The sequence below is a fragment of the Mustela nivalis genome (assembly GCF_964662115.1).
Source record: "Mustela nivalis genome assembly, chromosome: 13".
Classification (NCBI taxonomy): Eukaryota; Metazoa; Chordata; class Mammalia; order Carnivora; family Mustelidae; genus Mustela; species Mustela nivalis.
This window is the reverse complement of record NC_139032.1, coordinates 12,910,437-12,932,284: the sequence shown is the minus strand read 5'-3', so window position 1 is coordinate 12,932,284 and position 21,848 is coordinate 12,910,437. Positions and strand designations below refer to the sequence as shown.

The 21,848-nt window shown below is 41.5% G+C and overlaps 1 protein-coding gene across 11 annotated transcripts in view; it reads left to right on the top strand.

Moving 5' to 3' along the window:
* CEMIP2 (cell migration inducing hyaluronidase 2) overlaps positions 1-21,848 on the top strand; it is a 132,644-nt gene that overhangs the window by 86,109 nt on the left and 24,687 nt on the right. For all 11 annotated transcript variants that reach the window (XM_082696586.1, XM_082696590.1, XM_082696585.1 and 8 more), the window contains 10 exons: positions 2,061-2,230; positions 3,792-4,001; positions 4,309-4,514; positions 4,661-4,730; positions 7,689-7,817; positions 10,605-10,693; positions 15,854-15,985; positions 17,306-17,341; positions 18,493-18,648; positions 21,199-21,376. In XM_082696586.1, coding sequence (XP_082552712.1) covers positions 2,061-2,230; positions 3,792-4,001; positions 4,309-4,514; positions 4,661-4,730; positions 7,689-7,817; positions 10,605-10,693; positions 15,854-15,985; positions 17,306-17,341; positions 18,493-18,648; positions 21,199-21,376 — 1,376 coding nt within the window. The remainder of the gene's footprint in view (positions 1-2,060; positions 2,231-3,791; positions 4,002-4,308; positions 4,515-4,660; positions 4,731-7,688; positions 7,818-10,604; positions 10,694-15,853; positions 15,986-17,305; positions 17,342-18,492; positions 18,649-21,198; positions 21,377-21,848) is intronic.

Sequence of the window (21,848 nt, the reverse complement as noted above, 5' to 3'; positions counted from 1 at the left end):
GGATGTTAGCTAAGAGTATTTAGGGAGCAATAGTGTTGTTGTTAATGATGTGTAGCAGGCAAATCAGGGTCTTTTGTACTGATATTTGTTTAAAACAAACAAACAAAAAAAGATGTAGCCACACGGATTGATCTCCCCCCCAAGATCCTATCCAACGTCTTTTCTTTTTTTTTTTTTTTTTTAATATTTTATTTATTTGACAGAGAGAGATCACAAGTAGGCAGAGGCAGGCAGAGAGAGAGGAAGGGAAGCAGGCTCCCTGCCGAGCAGAGAGCCTGATGTGGAGCTTGATCCCAGGACCCTGGGATCAGGACCTGAGCTGAAAGCAGAGGCTTTAACCCACTGAGCCACTCAGGCGCCCCTCTTTTCATTTTTTGCTATCAAATAATAATCCAATTATCAACGGATTCATACTTAAATAGAAGTCTTTTTTCTTCTTAAATAAAAAAAAAATCTCATTCTTTTTGAGCACCTACTTCCTTGGCAAAAAAGCCAGATCTAATATTTAAAATAGAACTGGAAAGGCATTTTCATAGACTATATATTTTTTTTTTATTTTTTTTTAAAGAGCAATTCTTTTTTTTTTTTTTTTAAGATTTTATTTATTTATTTGACAGGGAGAGATCACAAGTAGGCAGAGAGACAGGCAGAGAGAGAGAGGAGGAGGAAGCAGGCTTCCTGCTGAGCAGAGAGCCCGATGCGGGACTCGATCCCAGGACCCTGAGATCATGACCTGAGCCGAAGGCAGCGGCTTAACCAACTGAGCCACCCAGGCGCCCTATAGACTATATTTTTTAATCATAAGCTTGAGTTCTTTGAAGGAAAGCAGTATGCAGCGAGACCCGTACTGTAAGCTGTGTTTAGAAAAAACAGCTGACTTCTACCAGGTACTTAGCCTGAGACTGTAATAGGCAAAGCTCGTTTATGTGTTGCTTCACTTGTGGACGTTACTACATTGTCTCCCTTCCTTCTGTACTCAAGATTATATATACCTTCATGGCATAAAACCAAAGAGTTTATGGTAACTAATTAATGAGCACACAGTTATGGGTAATTTAGAGCGCTAAGTAGTTCAAGGCAAAGTGTTTTTGCTTAAAAAAAAAAAAAATAGGACAACTGGCTCCCTTGGCACTTTCTGTGCTTTATTCCATGTTGTACTTTTCCTTCTTGATGATATAGAGTGTAAGCAGAAAACAAAACCCCCCAAAAAACCATTACTATCTGGCATTAATTTTGTTTGGAAATTCCCACTCTTGTTAACAAGTCTACCTGATAATGAATCTCCCATGATCTCAGCTGCTTGATTTATTTGTGTTTTTCCTTCCCGACTTTATGTGATAAAAACGTCAGAGAAAAGCTTATTATGAAAGTGTTTCTAGACTTCCAGAAAGGTGGAAATTTAGAAGAAGGCATGCTCATATTAAAATAAGAAGTAGGAAAGACGGCCATGTTTGTAATGCTAATGTTTCCGTGCATGTTACTTTAGATTTGAAGTGAGAGCAAAAATAACTCGATACTCCGTTATCAATATCTGCAAAACCATTCCTTTTTCTGGATTTGCTGTGCATTTGGTTCTTCATGTGCCCTCAGGGGATTAGAACAAGAGCGATTGGAAGGAAACTGAGAGAGCAAGATAGAGAGAGAAAGAGAGGGAAGGTACTTAGGTACATTCCAGAATGTTGGTGCCATTCAGGAGAGGATTAAGCCCCCTGTCTGTGTTTGGTTTTGAGATTGAGTAAATGGCTAGAGGAAATAATCTTTTAAGTTAATAATAAATAGTCTTTTAAATTAGTAATAAATAATCTTAAAGAAATAATCTTAATTAAATAGTAATAATGATTATAATTGTAAAATAATCTTAATTAAATAATCTTAATTAATAATAAATAATCCTTAAAATTGCTTCCTTAGATTCTGTGATGCTGAGCTCTTCAGGAATGGTAGCACACTATCCATTTGGGTAATGTCTTGGAGTTGCACAATAAAGAGGACTATCTTTTCGATATGTTTCATGTGTCCTTTGCTAAAAATATTTTTTGTCTCTTGCCCATGTGAACCAGAAGCCCCTCAGTTCCTGCACATGGGTGAGATCACCGATGGTGTAGACATGAGAGCGGAGGTTGGAATTCTCACGCGGAACGTTGTTATCCGAGGAGAAATGGAGGACTCATGCTACGCTGGGAACCAGTGCCAGTTCTTTGACTATGACACATATGGGGGGCATGTCATGGTAGGCAAAAAGATTTAATGAGTTCCTTGGTTGTTAAATACTTTCAAGGTGTTTTTAAAGATTTTTTAAAATTTATCTGTTTATGGGGGGGGGGGACGGATGGGAGGGAGAATGAGCAGGGCGGGGAGGGGCAGAGGGAGAGGGAGAAGCAGGTTCCCTGATGAGCAGGGAGCCCGATGTGGGGCTCGATCCCTGGACCTCCAGGATCATGACCCGAGCCAAATGCAGATGCTTAACCCACTGAGCCACCCAGGAGCTCCCAAATTTGCGGTGGGATCTGTATGGATATGAAAAAGAAATCCCATTTTATTTTTCTACTCAGGAACAATGAAGAGATTTTGCATAATTAAAATAGAAAATTCTATCTTCATTTAGTTGATCTCGACCTGTAGTTAAACCATTTTGTCTCTTGCATGCAGTCTCTGAAAGGATCAAATGATTCTTCTTAGAACTTGATATGAAAGGGGAAGCAGTAGTGATATATACAAACAAAATATCTTTCTGTAAGAATATTTTTTGTACGCAGATTTTTATTCTATAAAAGTATTGAGCACTTACTGTGTGGTAAGCCTTGCCCTGCATACTATCTGCTGTGACTTCTGGGCTGCATTTTGGGCTGCCTGTGTTTTCAAAACAGTTTTTGTGCACCGAGTAGGTTATGGTTGTTAACATTTCTGTTACACTGTTTACTGAAATTGTGGTTGGTGTTATTCCTTTGTTGTTACTAGTATGAATAAAAATCCGGTGTTTAAAAATAGAATGCTGAAATTGTGGATCACAGAGAAATATTTAAAAAGAACTGAAGTAAATAATATTATGTGGGAAGATTAACAAATAACTATTTATCAAACTGTGATGGTATTTACAGAAATGAAAGAACGAGATAAGACTGGAGATGACCAAAATATTTGAACAAATCAAAACACATTACATATATGGAAATCATTTCTGTAGCTTTCCTGGTTGCATTTCCTTTTATTCCTAAGTAGAGGCTATTTTTATGGCTCTTTAAAGTATTCACTTGTGTTAAGAAGCTGGCTGGCTTCTGGCTGGCTGGCTCAGTCAGTAGAGCATGTGACTCTTGTTCTCAGGGTCGTGAGTTTGAGTCCCACATTGGGCATAGGGATTACTTAGAAGAAGAAGAAGAAAAAAAAAAGAAGCAAAAAAGAAGCATTTGCTAAATTAGGAACTGGAGATACAGGAAAGCAGGGTGCCAAAGGGAGGGGGGAATATCTATATCTATATATTTTTAATAGATTTTATTTATTTATTTGAAGAGAGAGACAGAGATCACAAGCAGGCTGAGAGGCAGGCAGAGAGAGAGGAAGGGAAGCAGGCTCCCTGCTGAGCAGAGAGCTCGATGTGGGTCCCAATCCCAGGACCCTGAGATCATGACCTGAGCTGAAGGCAGAGGCTTAACCCACTGAGCCATCCAGGTGCCCCCCCAAAATATTTTAATACGCATTCACCTTTAGACATTTTCTAGTAGAGCCGTATTTTTTTTTTGCTTCTCGAAGATTCCAAAGTGCATCGCTTTGATTTCGGTTATCTTGTCTTACAGATAAGAAAGAATTTCACATCCGTCCATCTTTCTTACGTGGAATTGAAACACATGGGTCAGCAGCAGCTGGGGCGGTATCCTGTTCACTTCCACCTGTGTGGCGATGTGGATTACAAGGGCGGGTACAGACACGCGACCTTTGTGGACGGCTTATCTATTCACCACAGCTTCTCCCGGTGCATCACTGTGCACGGGACAAATGGTCTGCTGGTACGTAGCGTGCACGACGCTGATGCACAGTAACTCTCTCGCAGCCTCTCCCTCTGATTAAGTTCGCTCTTGTAGCGCCTGCGTTCCACTGTCCTCCTCGCACTGAGAATTCTGGTGTTTTCCTCTATCAGGAGATCAGTAACAGCGGGCATTTGGCTTTGCCTCTCCAGTTAAGATGAAAACTTCTCTTTGCATCTGTAGCAAGTGCGCTACGTAGATGTCACTTGTCACTCGTCACAGTGTCACTTGTCACTTAACCCTCAGTTGATCATGTTATCGATGACATTGCACACTTGTGTTTCTACAGATTAAAGACACAATCGGATTTGACACGCTGGGTCATTGTTTCTTTTTGGAAGACGGTGTGGAACAGAGAAATACTTTGTTCCACAATCTGGGCCTCCTCACCAAACCCGGCACCCTCCTCCCCACCGATAGGAATAACTCCGTGTGTACCACCATGCGAGACAAAGTGTTTGGAAATTACGTGCCTGTGCCCGCCACAGACTGCATGTGAGTGACAGGAGGAGAGAGAGAGACTCGTGTGTGATGCTCAAGGCCTTTAACTTTGGGGGGGAAGATGTTTCGGGGGAAGTTTTCTAGTAGGCAGGATTTTTCCATGACTAGTGTTGAAGTCATTCTAAAAAAATGCCTTGCAGGGCCGTTTCAACTTTCTGGATCTCTCATCCCAACAATAACCTGATTAGTAATGCAGCTGCGGGCTCACAGGTAAGTAATGTTAAATGCTTTCTGGTTGTGTGGGTCTTTGTGTTGAGAAGTGTTCTGGTTTGTGGGGTTGTGACGTCATGGCGGACAGTCTAGCTCAGGCACGGTGCTGTGTTCTGGTACTGCTCGTTTCACTGAAAGCGGGATATGGTTGAGAGGGTCCTTTTGTTCCTTCTGCATCATTCCTGCCAGTTAGTACCTATGGGTATGGTAAGACGGATGCCAACAAGAGTTGGGCTGATGTTTGGGGTTATCGGACCTTCCAGGTGCATTTTCGCTGGGTCACGTGCCGTCTTTCTAGCTTCTCATATTCAAGTTGCGCATGGCTGAATGCCGGATCATTTCAGTTTTTAATTTTAATGAATGAGGAAAGCCTTCGCTTTTCTCTATGGGAATGGATTGTTCCGTAGAATCTTATGGCAGCAGTCATTCCGGTCAAGGTGGACATTCTTCTGTTTCAGTGCAGGGATCATACACACGTAGGGCCTTCATCTCCTTGGTAAAGCAGCTAAATTCTGTGCCTTCCATTAACTGTGTGCCTTGAATCATTTCAGAGACATGCAGACACATAAGAATAACTTAAGAGAATAAATAAGCCATTTTGGGATGGCAGAAATGTCTCTTGGAGAAACTTGGGAGAGATTTACATTTATAATTGAGTGTGATTTGAAACTGTTAATTTATAATGGAAACGTGAGTCTTGAGGACATTATTCTATTATGATTATGTCCATGCTGTGCACTGTAGTACAGAAATAGGAGCTTTACAGCAACACCTGCATATTCGTATTTATATATTTATATGTATAAATAATAATATTTATATATATGATATAAATATAATATTTATATGATAAAATATATACACATATTTATATATTATATACACACATTTGTGTATATCTATTATATACACATGTTTATATACATTATATACAAATATTAAATATTATATACACATATATAATATATATATATATATATATAATCTATTAAATTTTTAAAAGGACAGAGATACCTAGCATTATTTCCAGGACTGAGTAAAAGATTAGGGGAAGGGAGTATTTCTTCCAGATAATGAGAATATGGACATCTCTGGGTGATGGTGGTATTCAGTTCTGTGATTTTCCTTAAAAACATAAAACATAAAATTCTTAGTTACCAGGGCAGAGACCTGGACATTTAATCATTTCAGGTTTCCGTCCATTCATTTTTCATCACATGTTTGCTGAACATCTATCAGATCTGTGCCAAGAGTTTCTAATTAGAGGATAGGTTTGGGGGCCAAGATGGCCACAGGCTTGATACACAGCCTCACCCTGGCTGGGATCATCTTCTGATTTGTGTTACATTTCAAATGAACAGAGCAAAGGTTCCTTTCAGCTTGTTTCAGAAGTGGTGGGTTGAAGATGAAAGCAAATTGCAAATGGTTCATGAAACAATTTAAGGGGAGGTTGCCACAAGCCCTTCCTGGAGCTCATGTGAGACACGAAGAAAGCCCGTCTCTCATTTCCCATCTTATATTTGTCCTTTTTCCTTTTCATTCTGTGAGTTCTTTCTTTTCTTTCTAGAAAAACCGTTCCAGTAAAACTCATGTTTTGGCAAGGGTTTACCTCTCCAAATAAATCAAACTCTTTCTTCTTGTACGTTTCCACTGCCTTTTACAAAGCTCCCTTTACCTGTTTGGACACCACAGTGTTGAACAGGAAACAGCTGCTACCCCCGGATGCCCCCCGCCCCCCGCCAGCCCCCTCCCCAGACTCCATTGCGTCCTGGGAGGGTTCGTGCCACCCTAAGCTTCTAGGGCTGTGGTGTGGAGCCTCCAGGTCGTCTTCTATGCTGTTTTGTGCCTCAAAGAGTAGAGGAAGCACAGAAGTTTTTTCAGGGTAGTTAGTTTTATTAAGATCCATCTCTAAACCTTTATCATGGAAAAATGTTAAATATTGCTTTCATTTTGGTGGGTAAGTATATATGCTTTCCACTGTTCATCTCTCTATGCTTCTAAAAGACCTTATTTCTTACAATGAATGTAATACCTAATACATATATTTTAGTTCCCTATTTCCCATCAGACTGTGAATTCTTTGAGACTAGGCTTACTCCACGCTTGGCACAGGGAAGCGTTAAAGGAATGTTTGCCAAATGTGTTTTTCTCTCTATAACATACTTTTGGACTCTATGTTAGACTATGAACAACCTATTCAAAGTTCTACCGCTTGGACTTGTCCTTCGCATTGGGCTGGTTTTTCGTTAAACCGTAAAATAAAACACTTGTCGTGGGGATTAAGACACTAATTTTGATTTTTATATCTCATTTCGAGTGCCAAAAATTGTGAAAACTGCCCCGCTTCTCCTGTTCAGGCCAGTAATACCAAAAGTGAACAGACAGGATCTAGACTGAGACAGCATCCTGATTCATGCGCATGGTGGTTTTTTTTTCTTTGGCAAAAGTTTGCCTCGGGACAGGAAGGGCATTGGAGTTGTTTGAAAGAAGTCAGTGAGCTCTGCGAGTTGGCGGATAGTTGTTTAACGAGTATGAGTATGACTCATTTATTGATCAGGTTTGGAGGTGGACAGAAAAACACTCACATGGCTAAAAGGCTGTGCTGTCCTGGTCACCTGGAAGGAAGGAAGGCTTGTTTGGTTCTAATACTGCATAACTTTTGAAAGTAGATAATGCTGGAAGAGGTATATTTTGAAGTGAGTTTTGGTATCAGCCACTCACTTCTATCCAGGACTGCAAGTAGAATTAAATTTTTTTTTTTTTTAAAGCATGATTATGATGACTTGGGAGGGTGCTAGATCCGTGCACAACTTTCGTAGTCCATTCTGAGCCCGAAACAATGAAAAATTAGTGTTGAGAAGATTCAGTTTGCTTATGAAGCACTCGGTTTTTTGAACATGTTTCCTAAAGTGGCTTTATAAAGTAAGGCTTTTAACGATCTTGTCCTTTTACTGACAGGATGCTGGAATATGGTATTTATTCCACAAGGAACCTACGGGGGAATCCAGTGGATTGCAGCTCTTAGCAAAACCAGAACTCACTCCATTGGGTATATTTTATAACAACAGAGTCCATTCCAGTTTTAAGGTAGGTTCCTAGGTCTTAACAAAATCATTTCATGTGATTCCCAAGGTGAAGGATGGAATGCTGAGAAATGCAGGTGAGAAATGACAGTTTTCAGTAAAACTTGTCATCAGAAAAGGTAATTTGGGATTAAATAAGCAGACCCATAACCCTTCCACATTGAGAATTATGTGCAGTGTCTGCAGGCACAGCACCAGCAGAACGCATGTGCATTCCAACTGAGTACTGGGAATGATGGACTCTTCCCTGCATCCACGTCCCCTCGCTCATTCCTCCCCCCCCCTTCTTTCCAGTCGTAAATATCACGTTTTAGGGATGTACACATTAGATAAGAAGCATCTGTTCTCTCTGCTCCCAGTTCACAGTGTTGGTAGAGGTTCCTTTTGGGCATTTAATGCTAATTACGTATTTGACCTGACTTGAAATGATGCAGATCGGGGCGCCTGGGTGGCTCAGTGGTTTGGGCTGCTGCCTTTGGCTCGGGTCATGATCTCAGGGTCCTGGGATCGAGCCCCGCATCGGGCTCCCTGCTCCGCAGGAAGCCTGCTTCCCTCTCTCTCTCTCTCTGCCTGCCTCTCTGCCTACTTGTGATCTCCGTCTTTCAAATAAATAAATAAAATTTAAAAAAAAAAAAAAAAAAGAAATGATGCAGATCAAGTCAATAAAAGGCCACTTAGGAAGTCCAGGTTCCTTGATATTCATCCCCACCCTGGAGTATAACTATATTTGCCTCATTTTGTGCTCACAAGGCACTTCGATTTAAAAAAAAATTTTTTTTTAATTAACATATAGTGTATTATTTGCCCCAGAGGTACAGGTCTGTGAATCGTCAGGCTTACACACTTCACAGCACTCACTATAGCACATATCCTCCCCAATGTCCATAACCCCACCACCCTCTCCCTCCCCCATCTCCCCCCTTCCCCACCCACTGCCCCCCATAACCCTCAGTTTGTTTTGTGAGATTAAGAGTCTCTCTTAAGGTTTGACTCCCTCCTGATCCCATCTTGTTTCATTTTTTCCTTCCCTACCCCCTAAACTCCCCACCTAAGGCACTTTGATATTTTCATTTATGCGATACAATGCCCAGATTCTTTACCCTGATATGAGCCGCATCAAAATTCAGTTAATGTGGGGCGCCTGGGTGGCTCAGTGGGTTAAAGCCTCTGCTTTCGGCTCAGGTCATGATCCCAGGGTTCTAGGATCGAGCCCTGTGTTGGGCTCTCTGCTCAGCAGGGAGCCTGCTTCCCTTCCTCTCTCTCTGCCTGCCTCTCTGCCTACCTGTGACCTTTGTCTGTCAAATAAATTAAAAAAAAAAAATTCAATTAATGCTTCCCATTTCCGATACGGAGAGGACCCTTTAAAAACCTAAGTGTGGTATAATTTGAAGAGTGGAATCACTTGAAGGCTTGAGAGAGCAAAAAACCTCAGTCAGAATTATGTTTTTTTGTGAGCTGAGGACCTGATTGAGGCTAATCATTGTTAAGCGTACCATTTCAAACTGGAAATCCTCAAAATTTTCTAATTACAGTGGTATAAAAAAATCTCATTCTAATTAAATTTTTAATATCCTATGCCCATGAGGACATGTAGTGATCTGTTAGCTCTAAGAATAGTAGATCTAAATAATAATCTAATAATGGTTAGGTTTTAACTTGTTTAATTTGGGGTTGACTGTCCAGAATAATACTTTGTAGCCAAGGGAAACGGAACCCTGGGAACCCTCCGAGAGGAACTGGTGATCTTTGGATCAGTCACAAAGAATAGCATCACCGACCCTTCTGCCGTGGGTCCTCACTAAAAATCCTTCTTTTCATCCTCCTACCCATTCGCCTCTCTCTGTCTCACTGAATGCAACCACTGGCCACCCGATTGCCCAAACTTAGAACAGGAATCTTGATTGCTCCCTTTCCTTCACCCTTAGACATTTCCTTACATACTAAAGCATATCGTACCTCTTAAAGAAGCCTTGCCCTATCCCTTTTCCCCCGTTAACAACTCCCACAAGTCTAGGTCCCCTTAGTTTTTCTTCTGGATTATTGGGGTCGTGTCCTACCTCGTCTCTTATCTCCCTTTTTGTCCCTTTCTTTTTTTAAAATAAATAAATAAATTAATTTAATTAATTGAAATTCAAGTACCAAAGGATATTATTCGTTTCAAAGGTAGAATTTAATGATTCATCAGCTGCGTATAACAGTCAGTGCTCGTTTCATCAAGTGCCTTCCTTAATACCCATCACCCAGTTACCCCATTTCTGTCTCCTTGTAATCCATTCATCTGTCCTGCTGGCGAGAGCATTCCTTCCTAACGTGCGGTTCCTTGGTTCCTTGCATTGCCTTCATTAAAAGTCCCGTCGAGGGGCGCCTGGGCGGCTCAGTGGGTTAAGCCTCTGCCTTCGGCTCAGGTCATGATTTCAAAGTTCTGGGATTGAGCCCCGCCGTTGGGCTCCCTTCGAGCATCGTCTATTTCTTCATCATATGCTTACCATGCTGGATTGTGACTGTTTACTTAAAGGCATGTCTCCCTGCCAGTTTATGTGCCAGCAACAGCAAAGACCATGGCTTTCTTGTTAATGTACAATGCTCAGTGCCTCCCAGAAGGCAGGCACTAAATAAATATTTGTTGAATGACTGAGTATAATTAGATCAAGTAAAATATCTGGTAAAGTTGCTGTTTGTTCCTTTCCCCTCCTTTTGGTGGGAAACTACAACTAATTTTCATGAATCTTTATGTAACGTGTAGCTCTAACTTTAGGATTCATATTCATTCTGGTCCCTTGTTGTTTTGCAGGCTGGCTTATTTATTGACAAAGGTGTCAAAACAACCAACGCCAGTTCGGCAGACCCAAGGGAGTACCTCTGTTTGGATAACAGTGCAAGGTAGAGTCATCCTTTGACCTCACGCTCTAGCCATATCTTGGCAAAGCAAAACTTCCTGAGTTAAGCCATTGTGCTCCCTTCTCCACCAACACATTTAAACTGAAGCTTTCAATGTTTGCAGGAGAGCATTGGGAAAACATTTCTTTCTGCTGTTCTAAGCCCTGTGGCTGGCTTGTTTGTTTTAAAATCTTACTGAGATGCCAGAGAAGTCAGTACTTTCTCCAGCTTTTCATAGTTGTAAATTGATGGGAAAGAGAGGCGCGGAACGAGAAAGAGAAAGGAGAGAGAGATGCTGAAAACAGGGGCTACGTTTGGCATAAAGTAGAACATGAGTCACTGCAAAAACGAGCTAAGATGTTTTAGTGTCATTCCTGAAAACCAAGGCATGGAGAATTTATGGTTAGTGGTCAGAAGGGAACATTGCATTGAATGTATTTCACAGGGAAAGGTCTTGAACTTGATGAGCAAGCAAGTTTGGTTCATTTGTCTGTAGGCTCAGAGTCCCATCATCACTGGGCTCTGTATTGCTCTCCTTTATAACCACAGAATGTGGTTGGAATCGGGAGAACATTTCAACAAAGTTCTCTTCTGTGCTATATGAGAGCCAAAATAAATAATGTGTCTCCAATGGAAATAAGAGTTTCTGGAAAAGAGATAGCAACTTCAAGTCCTATTCAGCAGAAACTGTGTATGTGTTATTTTCTGATACTTCAAGTTGAAAGACCCATGTCCGGTTTTGGAAGAGTGCTAGATTTAATAGGCTCTGTTGATAGACATTTAAGAAAAAAAAATGCCAGGCCCTCTTGTTCAGGAGGGAGTAAGATAAGAGCCACACTGTAGGTCGGTGAGTGCGTTTAAGTGCGAGGCAGGATTCTTGCAACACAGTAATAAGGCATGAGGTCAGGAGAAAACTGGGCAAAGTACAGTTAGTAAAATTACTCATCAGGATTCTTTAAAGGTCAAGTTGAGCCTGAAATATCTTCAGGCAACGATCAGATGGCATGTGAGAAGCCAAGAAACTATGGACATTATTTAAGTAAAACACACGTCTCTGGACATCTAATAGATGAGTAAGAAATGAAAAAGGGAAAGAGGAGATGAACTTAAAAGAGAAAAAGAAGCATAGAGATGAGAACCGACGGTGAACCAAGAAGATAATATTAACTGGCAAAACAAAGAAATCTTTGCTGGCCGTACGCTCCTGCTTTTTAAGAGTTTATTTTAACTGGTAGAACGAATATAGTGTGTGGTTTGCTTAGTATTAACAGAAAGATCCTTAACACAACAGAGTTGACTCTCTTACCTGCCCCCAAAAAATGATGTGTGTGTGTATGATGGATGGATGAAAATATATTTTTTAGAATTCATTAGAATTCTGAATCAGTTCAGAATTCGTTAGACTTGACAATAAAACAATTTACCCACAATGGCCGGGATAACACAGTGGGTATGTGTGTATGATATTACGATGATGGTAGTTTTTTCTCTGCTCTTCATTATTTCTCTTGCCAGTTTATAAGTGCATACATATTGGGAATTAGACTCCATTTGGAAGTTGTTATAGAAAAGAACTGATTTTAGAAGATGAGTAATGAGGCATCTAGCAGCTGGTGTATACATTTAATTCTGTACAGACTAATGTGTAGGCTATGCCCACACGTATTCATGCAGTCCAGACATGAGTAAAAATGATAAACCTCTAACACAACGAGTAGTAAGCCAGCCATGAATTAATCTCTGGCTCATGGGATCCAGAAGATACTTTGTCTGTTCATCAAAGGGAAGTTGACTCAACAGTTGATCAGATGAGCCTTTCCTTGTGTCTTCAAGATGTGAAATGACAGGCATCCGAAGTTGGGGAAGTGTAACCCAGGAGAACTCTTGGTTTGAGATTGGGACATTTCATCCAAAGGAATGAAAAAACATGAAAACCAACTAGTCTTTAAAGCCAAGGGCAATTAAGGGAGGTTGGAATTGGGAATGTTAACTATCATCTCCACCTCAAGTGGGAAAGAGGTTAAAAATAAAGAGTGTCCAAGCAAGTGGTCAATGATTGAGTTCTATGGATAGGAGTTTGCGAAAGGACAAGATGGCGGTAGCAGTGTTGCTTTCTGATACTTTTTTTTTTTTGGCGTGATTTTAGAACGTTGTATAGTTTTCTTTCCAGAACTCTTCCATCTGCTTGATATTATGTCAAGACTGTGAAGCTGGTGCCAGCAAGCACAAGGCCAGAGAATAGACGATAGCCTAGAGTCAGACTTTTCAGTCCTGAGGTCAGAGCTATTTAGCATAGGAGGTCATGTACACGGATACAGCGCTTGCCAGACTGGTCTCCCGGGTTCCATTGTCTAGGCCTTTCACCATGTCACAGCGAGCGACCAGTTTTTAAGAGAAAGTGAAATCTAGTTGTATCACTTCCTTGCTTCCCGGCTTCTGAAGACTTTCCATCACGTCCATCTGTCTGTCTGTCTTTCTGTTTATCCACCTACTTTATTTATTTATTTAGCATGTAACTGAGCCTACTTAATGTATACAAGTCAGGGAGTTTGGGGATAGGTGTCCACCCAAGAAACCATCATCACCGTCAGGGTCATAGACCTAGCCATCACCTCCCAAAGTCTTTTCGGACCTCCTTTATGATTTTAAAAATCTAAGAATATTTTTTATGTATATGTAGTACAAGAATTTACCCTAAGATCTTAGTCTCTTAGCAAATGTTAAGTGCACAATAGAGGTTTATTAGCTGTGGGCATGATGCTGTATGGTAGAGCCTTAGAATTTATTTATTTTGCACAGGGGCATCTGACTGGCTCAGTTGGTTAAATGTCTGACTTGATTTTGGCTCAGGTCATGATCTCAGGGTCATGAGATCAAGCCTTGTGTGGGGTCTTGCTGAGCGAGCTTGAAATTCTCTTCCTCTCCCTCTGCCCTTCTGAGTCTTGGCACATGCACACATGCTCACTCTAAAAAAGAAATGAGAATTTATCTTGCAGAACTAAAACTTTGTGCCCGTGGGCCCTCACCTGCCTGTATCCTGCTCCCCCCTGCCCTCACAGCCATTATTCTCTGGTCTGCTTTTCCCAGTGCGTTTAGAATAAAGAACTGTATCCTTGCTGGGCACATGCTTAGCTCTCTATCCTCTGCCCCATGCTTTTTGTTTTTCTTTTCTTTTCTTTCTTTCTTTCTTTTTTATTTTTTTTTAAGATTTTATGTATTTATTTGAGAGAGAGAGAGAGAGAGAACACAAGCAGGGGGAGCAGCAGGCAGAGGGAGAAGGGGGCTCCCTGCGGGGCTCCATCCCAGGTTCTCCCTGGGATCATGACCTGAGCCGAAGGTAGATGTTTAAGTGACTAAGCCACCCAGGCGCCCCTGCTCCATGGTGTTTACTTTCCAGTCAACTTGCTTGTTCTCTGAATGTGCCAAGCTCAGCCATGCCTAAGGACCTTTGGCTTCTTTTCCCATCACAGCACCTACTGTGTGCCAGCAACCAAGGTAGTGGCATATCAGCAAATACCTTGCTGACTGCGTGTTTAAAAATCTCAAACTGGGACACCTGGGTGGCTCAGTCGTTGAGCATCTGCCTTCCGCTCAGGTCATGATCCCACGGTCCTGAGATCAAGCACCACATCTGGCTCCCTGCTTGGTGGGAAACGAGCTTCTCCCTTTCCCACTCCCCCTGCTTGTGTTCCCTCTCTTGTTGTCTCTATAAAATCTTTTTAAAAAAAATCTTGGGGACGCCTGGGTGGCTCAGTTGGTTGAGCAGCTGCCTTGGGCTCAGGTCACGATCCCAGCGTCCTGGGATCGAGTCCCACATCGGGCTCCTTGCTCAGCAGGGAGCCTGCTTCTCGCTCTGCCTCTGCCTGCCATTCTGTCTGCCTGTGCTCGCTCTCTCCCCCTCTGTCTCTCTGATAAATGAATAAAATCTTAAAAAAAAAAAAAAAATCTTGAACTGCTGAATTGGTTTTTGAAAAGCTATCTAGTTGTCCCCCCCCAACCCTGTCCCCAAAGATCATTTTAAAGAAATGATCTTTAAAAAAAAAAAAATAGGTGACCTTATGGAATTATTTATTCAATTTGTTATAAAGGACAGTTTTTTACACCAATTATTTGACCTTTTTATTAAGGTCCTTGTAAGTGGGGACATGCAGGTGGCTGAGTCCGTTGAGTGTGCCTTTGGCTCAGGTCATGATCCCAGGGTCCTGGAATCAAGTCCCACATTGGGCTCCTTGATTAGTGGGGAGCCTGCTTCTCCCTCTGCCTGCTACTCCCCCTACTTGTGTGCTTAGGCTCTCTCTCTGACAAATACATAAAATCCTTAAGGAAAAAAAAAGTCCTTGTAAGTGTTCTGGAAGGAAGAGAATTAAAGAGGTAAAATTCAGTCTCTGTAATGAATAAGTTAATTGAACACAATCTGTCTTAAATATAGGCACGTTTAAGGTCTTGAACTAGTTTTATCTCTGTGTCTAAAACATTTTCACCAGCACACAACTCACATAATATTCCAGTTCGCATATATGAATGTGGAAATATCTGATGAATTTATTCAGTATGTTTATATTAGTGTCGTGTAGATTAAGAATTTGTGAAAACATACCAGATTTCCCGGTCTGAGAGTTTGTTTGTTTGGAAATGGTTTTAGTGTTTAGAATGTTCTGCAGTATCCCAGTCTATAATATAAGTTGATTTAAAAATAAAAATAAGGGGGCACCTGAGTGGCTCAGTGGGTTAAGCCGCTGCCTTTGGCTCAGGTCATGATCTCAAGGTCCTGGGATCGAGTCCCACATCGGGTTCTCTGCTCAGCAGGGAGCCTGCTTCCTCCTCTCTCTGCCTGCCTCTCTGCCTACTTGTGATCTCTCTCTGTCAAATAAATAAATAAAATCTTTAAAAAAAAAAAAAATTCCTTTTTAAAAAAAAAATAAAAAAAAAAAAATAAAAATAAGAAGTTATGAAAGTAGTTCTCTTGAATCTTATGTAAGTAAACAAAATTTTTTTTCAGTATCTAAAATACCAATAATGAGTTTGTAAGTTGTGCCTTAAGATTTTGTTTGTTTGTTTTGGTCAAATATAAATCCCGCCTTTTGACACTTAAGCTTACAATTGTAAATAGTTGGTTTCCAATGCTTTTTAAAAAAACTTCCTTTTTTTTTTTTAAACCCCAAGGTTTAGGCCTCATCAGGATGCGGACCCTGAAAAGCCACGTGTCGCTGCTTTAATTGACAGGCTCATTTCTTTTAAAAATAATGACAACGGAGCTTGGGTCAGAGGGGGAGACATTGTCGTTCAGAATTCAGCGTAGGTATTCTCTGCAAAGTCATTGTCTGATAACACTGATGTATGCACGAATTTAATTATTTATTTTCCAGGGTATTTATTTTCAAGTCTATAAAAAAAAAAAAAACAACCCCACAGTACTGAAAGTACACTGAGACTTTCTGGACTTTTAATATTAGTACTATTATTATTTTTAAAGTATGTTTGTTTTTAGTTATCTCTACCCTCGATATGGGGCTCGAACTCACAATCCTGAGATCAAGCATTGCATACTCTTCTGCCTGGGCCAGCCAGGCGCCCCTGGAATTATATTATTGTTCCTAATAGACCGGGTGAGCTCTGAGGACGTAAGCTCACGCTCGCAGACTGTGAATGTTTGGAATCGTCTCATTCCGCTGCTTTTATTGGAACTGAACCTGTCTGGTGACACGAGAGTTTTTTGATGAGATTGAACAGAAACTGGGGCTTTAACTTGATAGAACAACCATGGTCTATGTCAGAGAGCTAAATAAAGATTTTGAAACTACCTGGATTTCTTTCCTTTGCTTTTGGAAACTCAGAAGTTTGCCTGATGCTCTTTCACTGCCATTCAAAACAGAACTTGTGAATTCCACCTTAATAAGTCTGTTGACTTATGTCTTAACATGACTTGAGGCAGTAAGCATCTTGCTTTTTTCCCATTTTTATAATTTTAGGAGAAGTCTTGATGTACGTTGAGCTAAGAGTTGGTGTTCGAGAGTCTAGAAAAACCTGTTTTTTCTGGCTGGCACTCATATTAGCTCCTTGGCATTTTACCGTCACCTCTGACTTTCATGGTGCAAAAAAATTAATTTTGTATGAAGTCTGTAGAGGTAGCTTAGGTATTAGTGTTGAAAAATTTGAAGAGAATGTTACGATCTAATTGTTTAAAAAAGAATTATGAAAATAACAGTGACAACGCACACGGACAGGCTGCTTCCTCTGTGCCAGGCACTGTTCTAAAGGGGTAGAATTAATTAGGATGTTTAATGCCCTCATCAACTCTGATGAGCAGGGTTATGTTATTGCTTCAACTTGTAGGTGAGCAAACTGAGGGAGAGTCTGGCCGAGTCATTTGCCCAAGGTCATGCAAGGTCACGCAGGTTCCCGCAGCCAGTAATTGGCAAAGCTAGGATTTGAACCGGGTACCTTCTCTGTGGAGTCTGTGCATTTAGCTGCTGGGAAGCGAGATGCTTTCTGTGATCTTGGAAAGTAAGCAGTATTGGAAGCTTCTGGATTTCCTAAAACTTGAATACTGAGAGAAATGATCTCTTGTTACATGAGATGGTAAATTAAATGTTCTTTTATTCTCTTGTCTTACAGATTTGCAGATAATGGAATAGGGCTGACCTTTGCCAGGTTGGTAATCACTTTGGAAATACTTTCGATTATTTTAAAGCTATAAGGTACAATAGCCTGGGTATTTGTTTTTGTTTTTACTTGATTAGAATAGGAGTGTACTATTATTGTATTAGCACTAAAGAAAACAACAACCACAACAAAACAACATCCACTTCCTGATACCACTAGAGGGCCAAAAACACATTTTTCTTAATTAATAGAATTTGTACCAAAGTTGGAGGTTATTATAGCTGGAATTCGATAGAAAGGTAGGCCCGTCATATCTTTTGTTTGGAAGAAAACACTTGAGGGGTGCCTGGGTGGCTCAAGTCAGTTAAGCATCTGCCTTTGGCTCAGGTCATGATCCCAGGGTCCTAGGATCGAGTCCCACATCAGGCTCTCTGCTCAGCAGGGAGTCTGCCTCTCCCTCTCCCTCTGCCTGCCATTCCCCCTTTTTGTGTTCTCTCTTTGTCAAATAAATAAATGAAATCTTTTTAAAAAAAACAACAAGGAGAACAAATCACTTGAGAAGAAGGAAATAACAGTTGGGATCATATTAAATAACCTCTTTCTTCGAAGCCAGTCTAACTTTGCAGTGATCTCTAAGACCTGAACTTTTTATGGGACCGTTATTTCGGCTGCTGTCATGAACATGCTTGCCCTCGAACTGTTACATTCATGGCAGGTTCATTCTCCCATGTGCAATGCTGTTCCTTGAGACTAAACTCACCCATCGGTGCTGTGAAATGCAATTCCGTTTGTTTGTTTACTCCACAAACCACGAATTGATTTCTATGAGGTATGCTCACAGTTTAGAAGGACTTTTTGATGACTTGATAATAGGTATTTGAAAAAGCTCCTGGCTGCTTTGAAAACTAGCTTTTTTAGCTGTAACTTGCCTTTTTTTTTTTTTAATGATTTTATTTATTTATTTTTCTCAAGAAGAGAGACCACTTGTGTGAGAGTAGCAAGCAGAGAGAGGAGAAGCAGGCTCCCCATTGAGCAGGGAGCCTGACACAGGGACTTGATCCCAGAACCCTGGGGTCATTGTCTGAGCTGAAGGCAGACGCCTAACCGACTGAGCCACCCAGGCATCCCCCGCTATTTATCTGAGCGTCAATTTAAATCTCCTGGAAGGGGGAGGGTAATGTTTATGCTCATTTTCACAGTGATGGAAGCTTCCCAAGTGATGAAGGCTCTAGCCAGGAGGTATCTGAGTCTCTCTTTGTTGGGGAGAGCAGGAATTACGGCTTCCAGGGTGGTCAGAACAAGTATGTGGGCATTGGAGGGATAGACCAGAAGCCCCGGACCCTGCCTCGGAACAGGTAAGCATTGCTTGATCAGCGTATGGTTATATCTGAACAACAAATAAAACCCAACCCTTATGGAAGCTTCTGTAGTAATCCTGGGTGGACTGGTTCCCACCGTGCCGCTCTTCTTACCTTATCTAATTACCACTACTATTATTTTTGGTGTTATTGCTATTACAGTTGTGTATAGTATCTTCTGGAATTCTGGAGCATTAACGATCGAACGCTTTATAGATTTCATTATCAATTGTTTAAACCAAGGAAGCGATCTCATTTTTCATTCCTTGCATGGCCTGATAAAAGCTGCTGATTTTTTTGTTTTCTTCTTTCTTGAGCCACAGAAAGTTGGCCAAGCTGTAAACTATGACATGAGGTCACTTTTGCCTCAATCTGTGAGGTTGGTTTGCAGAAATAGCCACTGGAAAAAGGAAATAACCTATTGCAAAGAGTCCTAGAAAATAAGAGTGGGCAGTTGCCAAAGCTGACTCAAGCCCTGACCACGGCCCATATAATTACGAGTGTTTCAGCTGCGTGGAGGAGACTTTTGGCATGTTTTCTGTCAAAATAATCACAGAGTCATTAAAATAGTACTTACCCCAGAATGATTCTTTGGAGCTTTTAGGGGAGCTACTAACTAATTAATCCATACCTTGGTTCTGAGACACAGTTTGGAATCGTCCTTGTAAGAAAAATAGAGAAAAACTCATGTTCTAAAGGTCTCACATTAGAGCTACTGTCAGAAGTTATCAAGCAGCAGTCCCCTTAAAGTTGTGCACCATAGGCGGTCATTGGGCTAGGACAGGTCAGGGGGATGGGCCCAAAGGGCTTGGCTTTGAGGGCCAAATGGACTTTACTAGCTTCTGGCAAAGAGTGAGCTTCCCCTGTGCTGGTCGTTGGGAAGTTTTGAATGCCATTATAAGCTTCGCTCTGTGTAGCACTCCTGTTGGCCAGACTGTGTGGAAGCCACTGGGAAAGAAACTTCATGGATATTTAAGAGCTAACATTTATTAAATGCTGATGATGTGTCAGGTCCCGTTCTAAGTACTCCATTCTCTGCTTAATCCTTGCAAAGCCCAGCGAGGTAGGTCCTGTCGTTATCCTGCTTTATAAATGAGGAGCTTACTGAACGTGGCTGGGGTGGATTCGGGTCCCGTGACTCGGCCTTCCGCACGGTCCATGCCTGTCAGAGTGTTCTAAGCTGTGCCTGTCTCTTCTGACGTGTCACCAAAAATGGCTGTTGGTGTTTGGTGGCAGTATGAGGGTGGCCAACTCCGTCCTTTTTTATTTTATGAAGCCTTCAGTTTCTTCCTCTTTTTCTGGTCTCTCTCTCTGTTTCTAACTGAAATATAGTCGACTTAAAGTAGTACGTTTCAGGTGTGCAAAATACTGACTCAAGAATCGTATATATGTTATGTGGCCTTCAGTTTCATTTCAAAATGCTCACTGCTTCCTTGCGAAGGAGGCTTTTCCAAAACAAAGACTCCTCCTTGGTCCCTGGACCCAGCCTTTGTTTTATTGTGTCTTGACAACTTTTTCTATGTGAGAGAACCATTTGGAGATCTCTCCTCAGAAATGCATCGAGATGCAAAGTTTTTTTAACCAGGTGATTTCGTTTCCTTGCTAGCATGTAGGCTTTTGCTGTAAAACGCTGCCAAGTTGTAAACTAGAGTTGCTGTAGAAATCCTCGGCAGTGCCATTAAAGAACTTTAACAGAGTAGACACCTAAGGGATCCAGAATATTATGGGTTTTGTACCTTAATTATGATTAATGATATATGATTAGTAGGTTAAGGGGCTTGTGTTTGAAGAGAAGGGAGGAAAATGAATAAACCGAATTTCTCACTCCAGCCAGCCCCTCTGACATAGTAAGCCTTAAGAATTTACACTTTTATACTTTCAAGCATATCATTTCATTTTATTACTGTCATTTAGTGGCTTGAAAGGAGGTTCTCTCTGTGAAAGCTACAGATTTGTCTTTTGTTCTCTTGCCAGAGATTTTGGAACCAAAGGGGAAGTGTATGAGTTCCCAAATAAAAGGTCTTAACTGGGTTGATTGAAGCGGGAAATGTCACATTCAGAGAGGCCTCCATTCTGTCCCAAACAGCATGTCTCTCACCCCAATCTGTCATAGTACTGTGTGTCACTGCCCCCACAACACTTACTATCTGAAATTACCTTTTGTTTTTCTCTTTGCCTCTTCCGCTGCAGTATGCGTTTCATTCGAGCAGGGATCGTCTCTTGGTTCCACTGGATTCTAGAATTGTACTTAGCGTGTCCAGGAGATTGAACAGTGTTTATAAAACAAACATGTGACTGGGCGCCTGGGTGGCTCAGGGGGTTAAAGCTTCTGCCTTCGGCTCAGATCATGATCCCAGGGTCCTGGGATCGAGTCCCACATCGGGCTCTCTGCTCAGTGGGGAGCCCGCTTCCCCCTCTCTCTCTGCCTGCTGCTCTGTCTACTTGTGATCTCTGTCAAATAAATAAATAAAATCTTTTAAAAACAAACAAACGTGTGAGTGAAGGGAGGGGCCCATGTGCATTAAACAAAATCTTATGTTTCAACAGGACGTTCCCCATCAGAGGTTTTCAGATTTATGACGGGCCCATTCATCTAACCAGGTGTACCTTCAAAAAATATGTGCCCACGCCAGATAGGTACACCAGCGCTATTGGCTTCCTTATGAGGAATCCCTGGCAGATAACCCCCAGGAATAACATCTCCCTCGTGAAGTTTGGTCCACATGTAAGTATGTCCTTACGGTATCTGTGTAGTGACCATGCGGGAGGGTGGGGGATAGATCATTCCCAAAGACAAAAACACCAAGTATTCATGATGAGTCTTTACAACTAGGATGAGAAGTAGATGCAAGAGAGACTCTAATTCCATGCACACTGTTCCATCGGGTTCAAGGTGAGAACAGAAGTTCCATGTGACCTGAGGTATTTTTGACCTTCACGTAATACCTCGGAAGGGACCACGGCTTAAAGTGATGACACGGCATGGGGGGATGGGAGAGTGTCAGAGGAGCATCAGGATCTAGGGTTTGGGGAGGTTCATTGTGATCATCTATGAGGAGAACTGAGTTGTGCCTGGTATTTTACTTGTCTGGGGCTTGTTCTTCTGGAGAACCAGAGGATAGAAGGATGGGAAAGAAGAGGAGTACTGGGATGGTATAAGACAGATACAGGTATGAACTCTTGGGAGGTTTTTATGA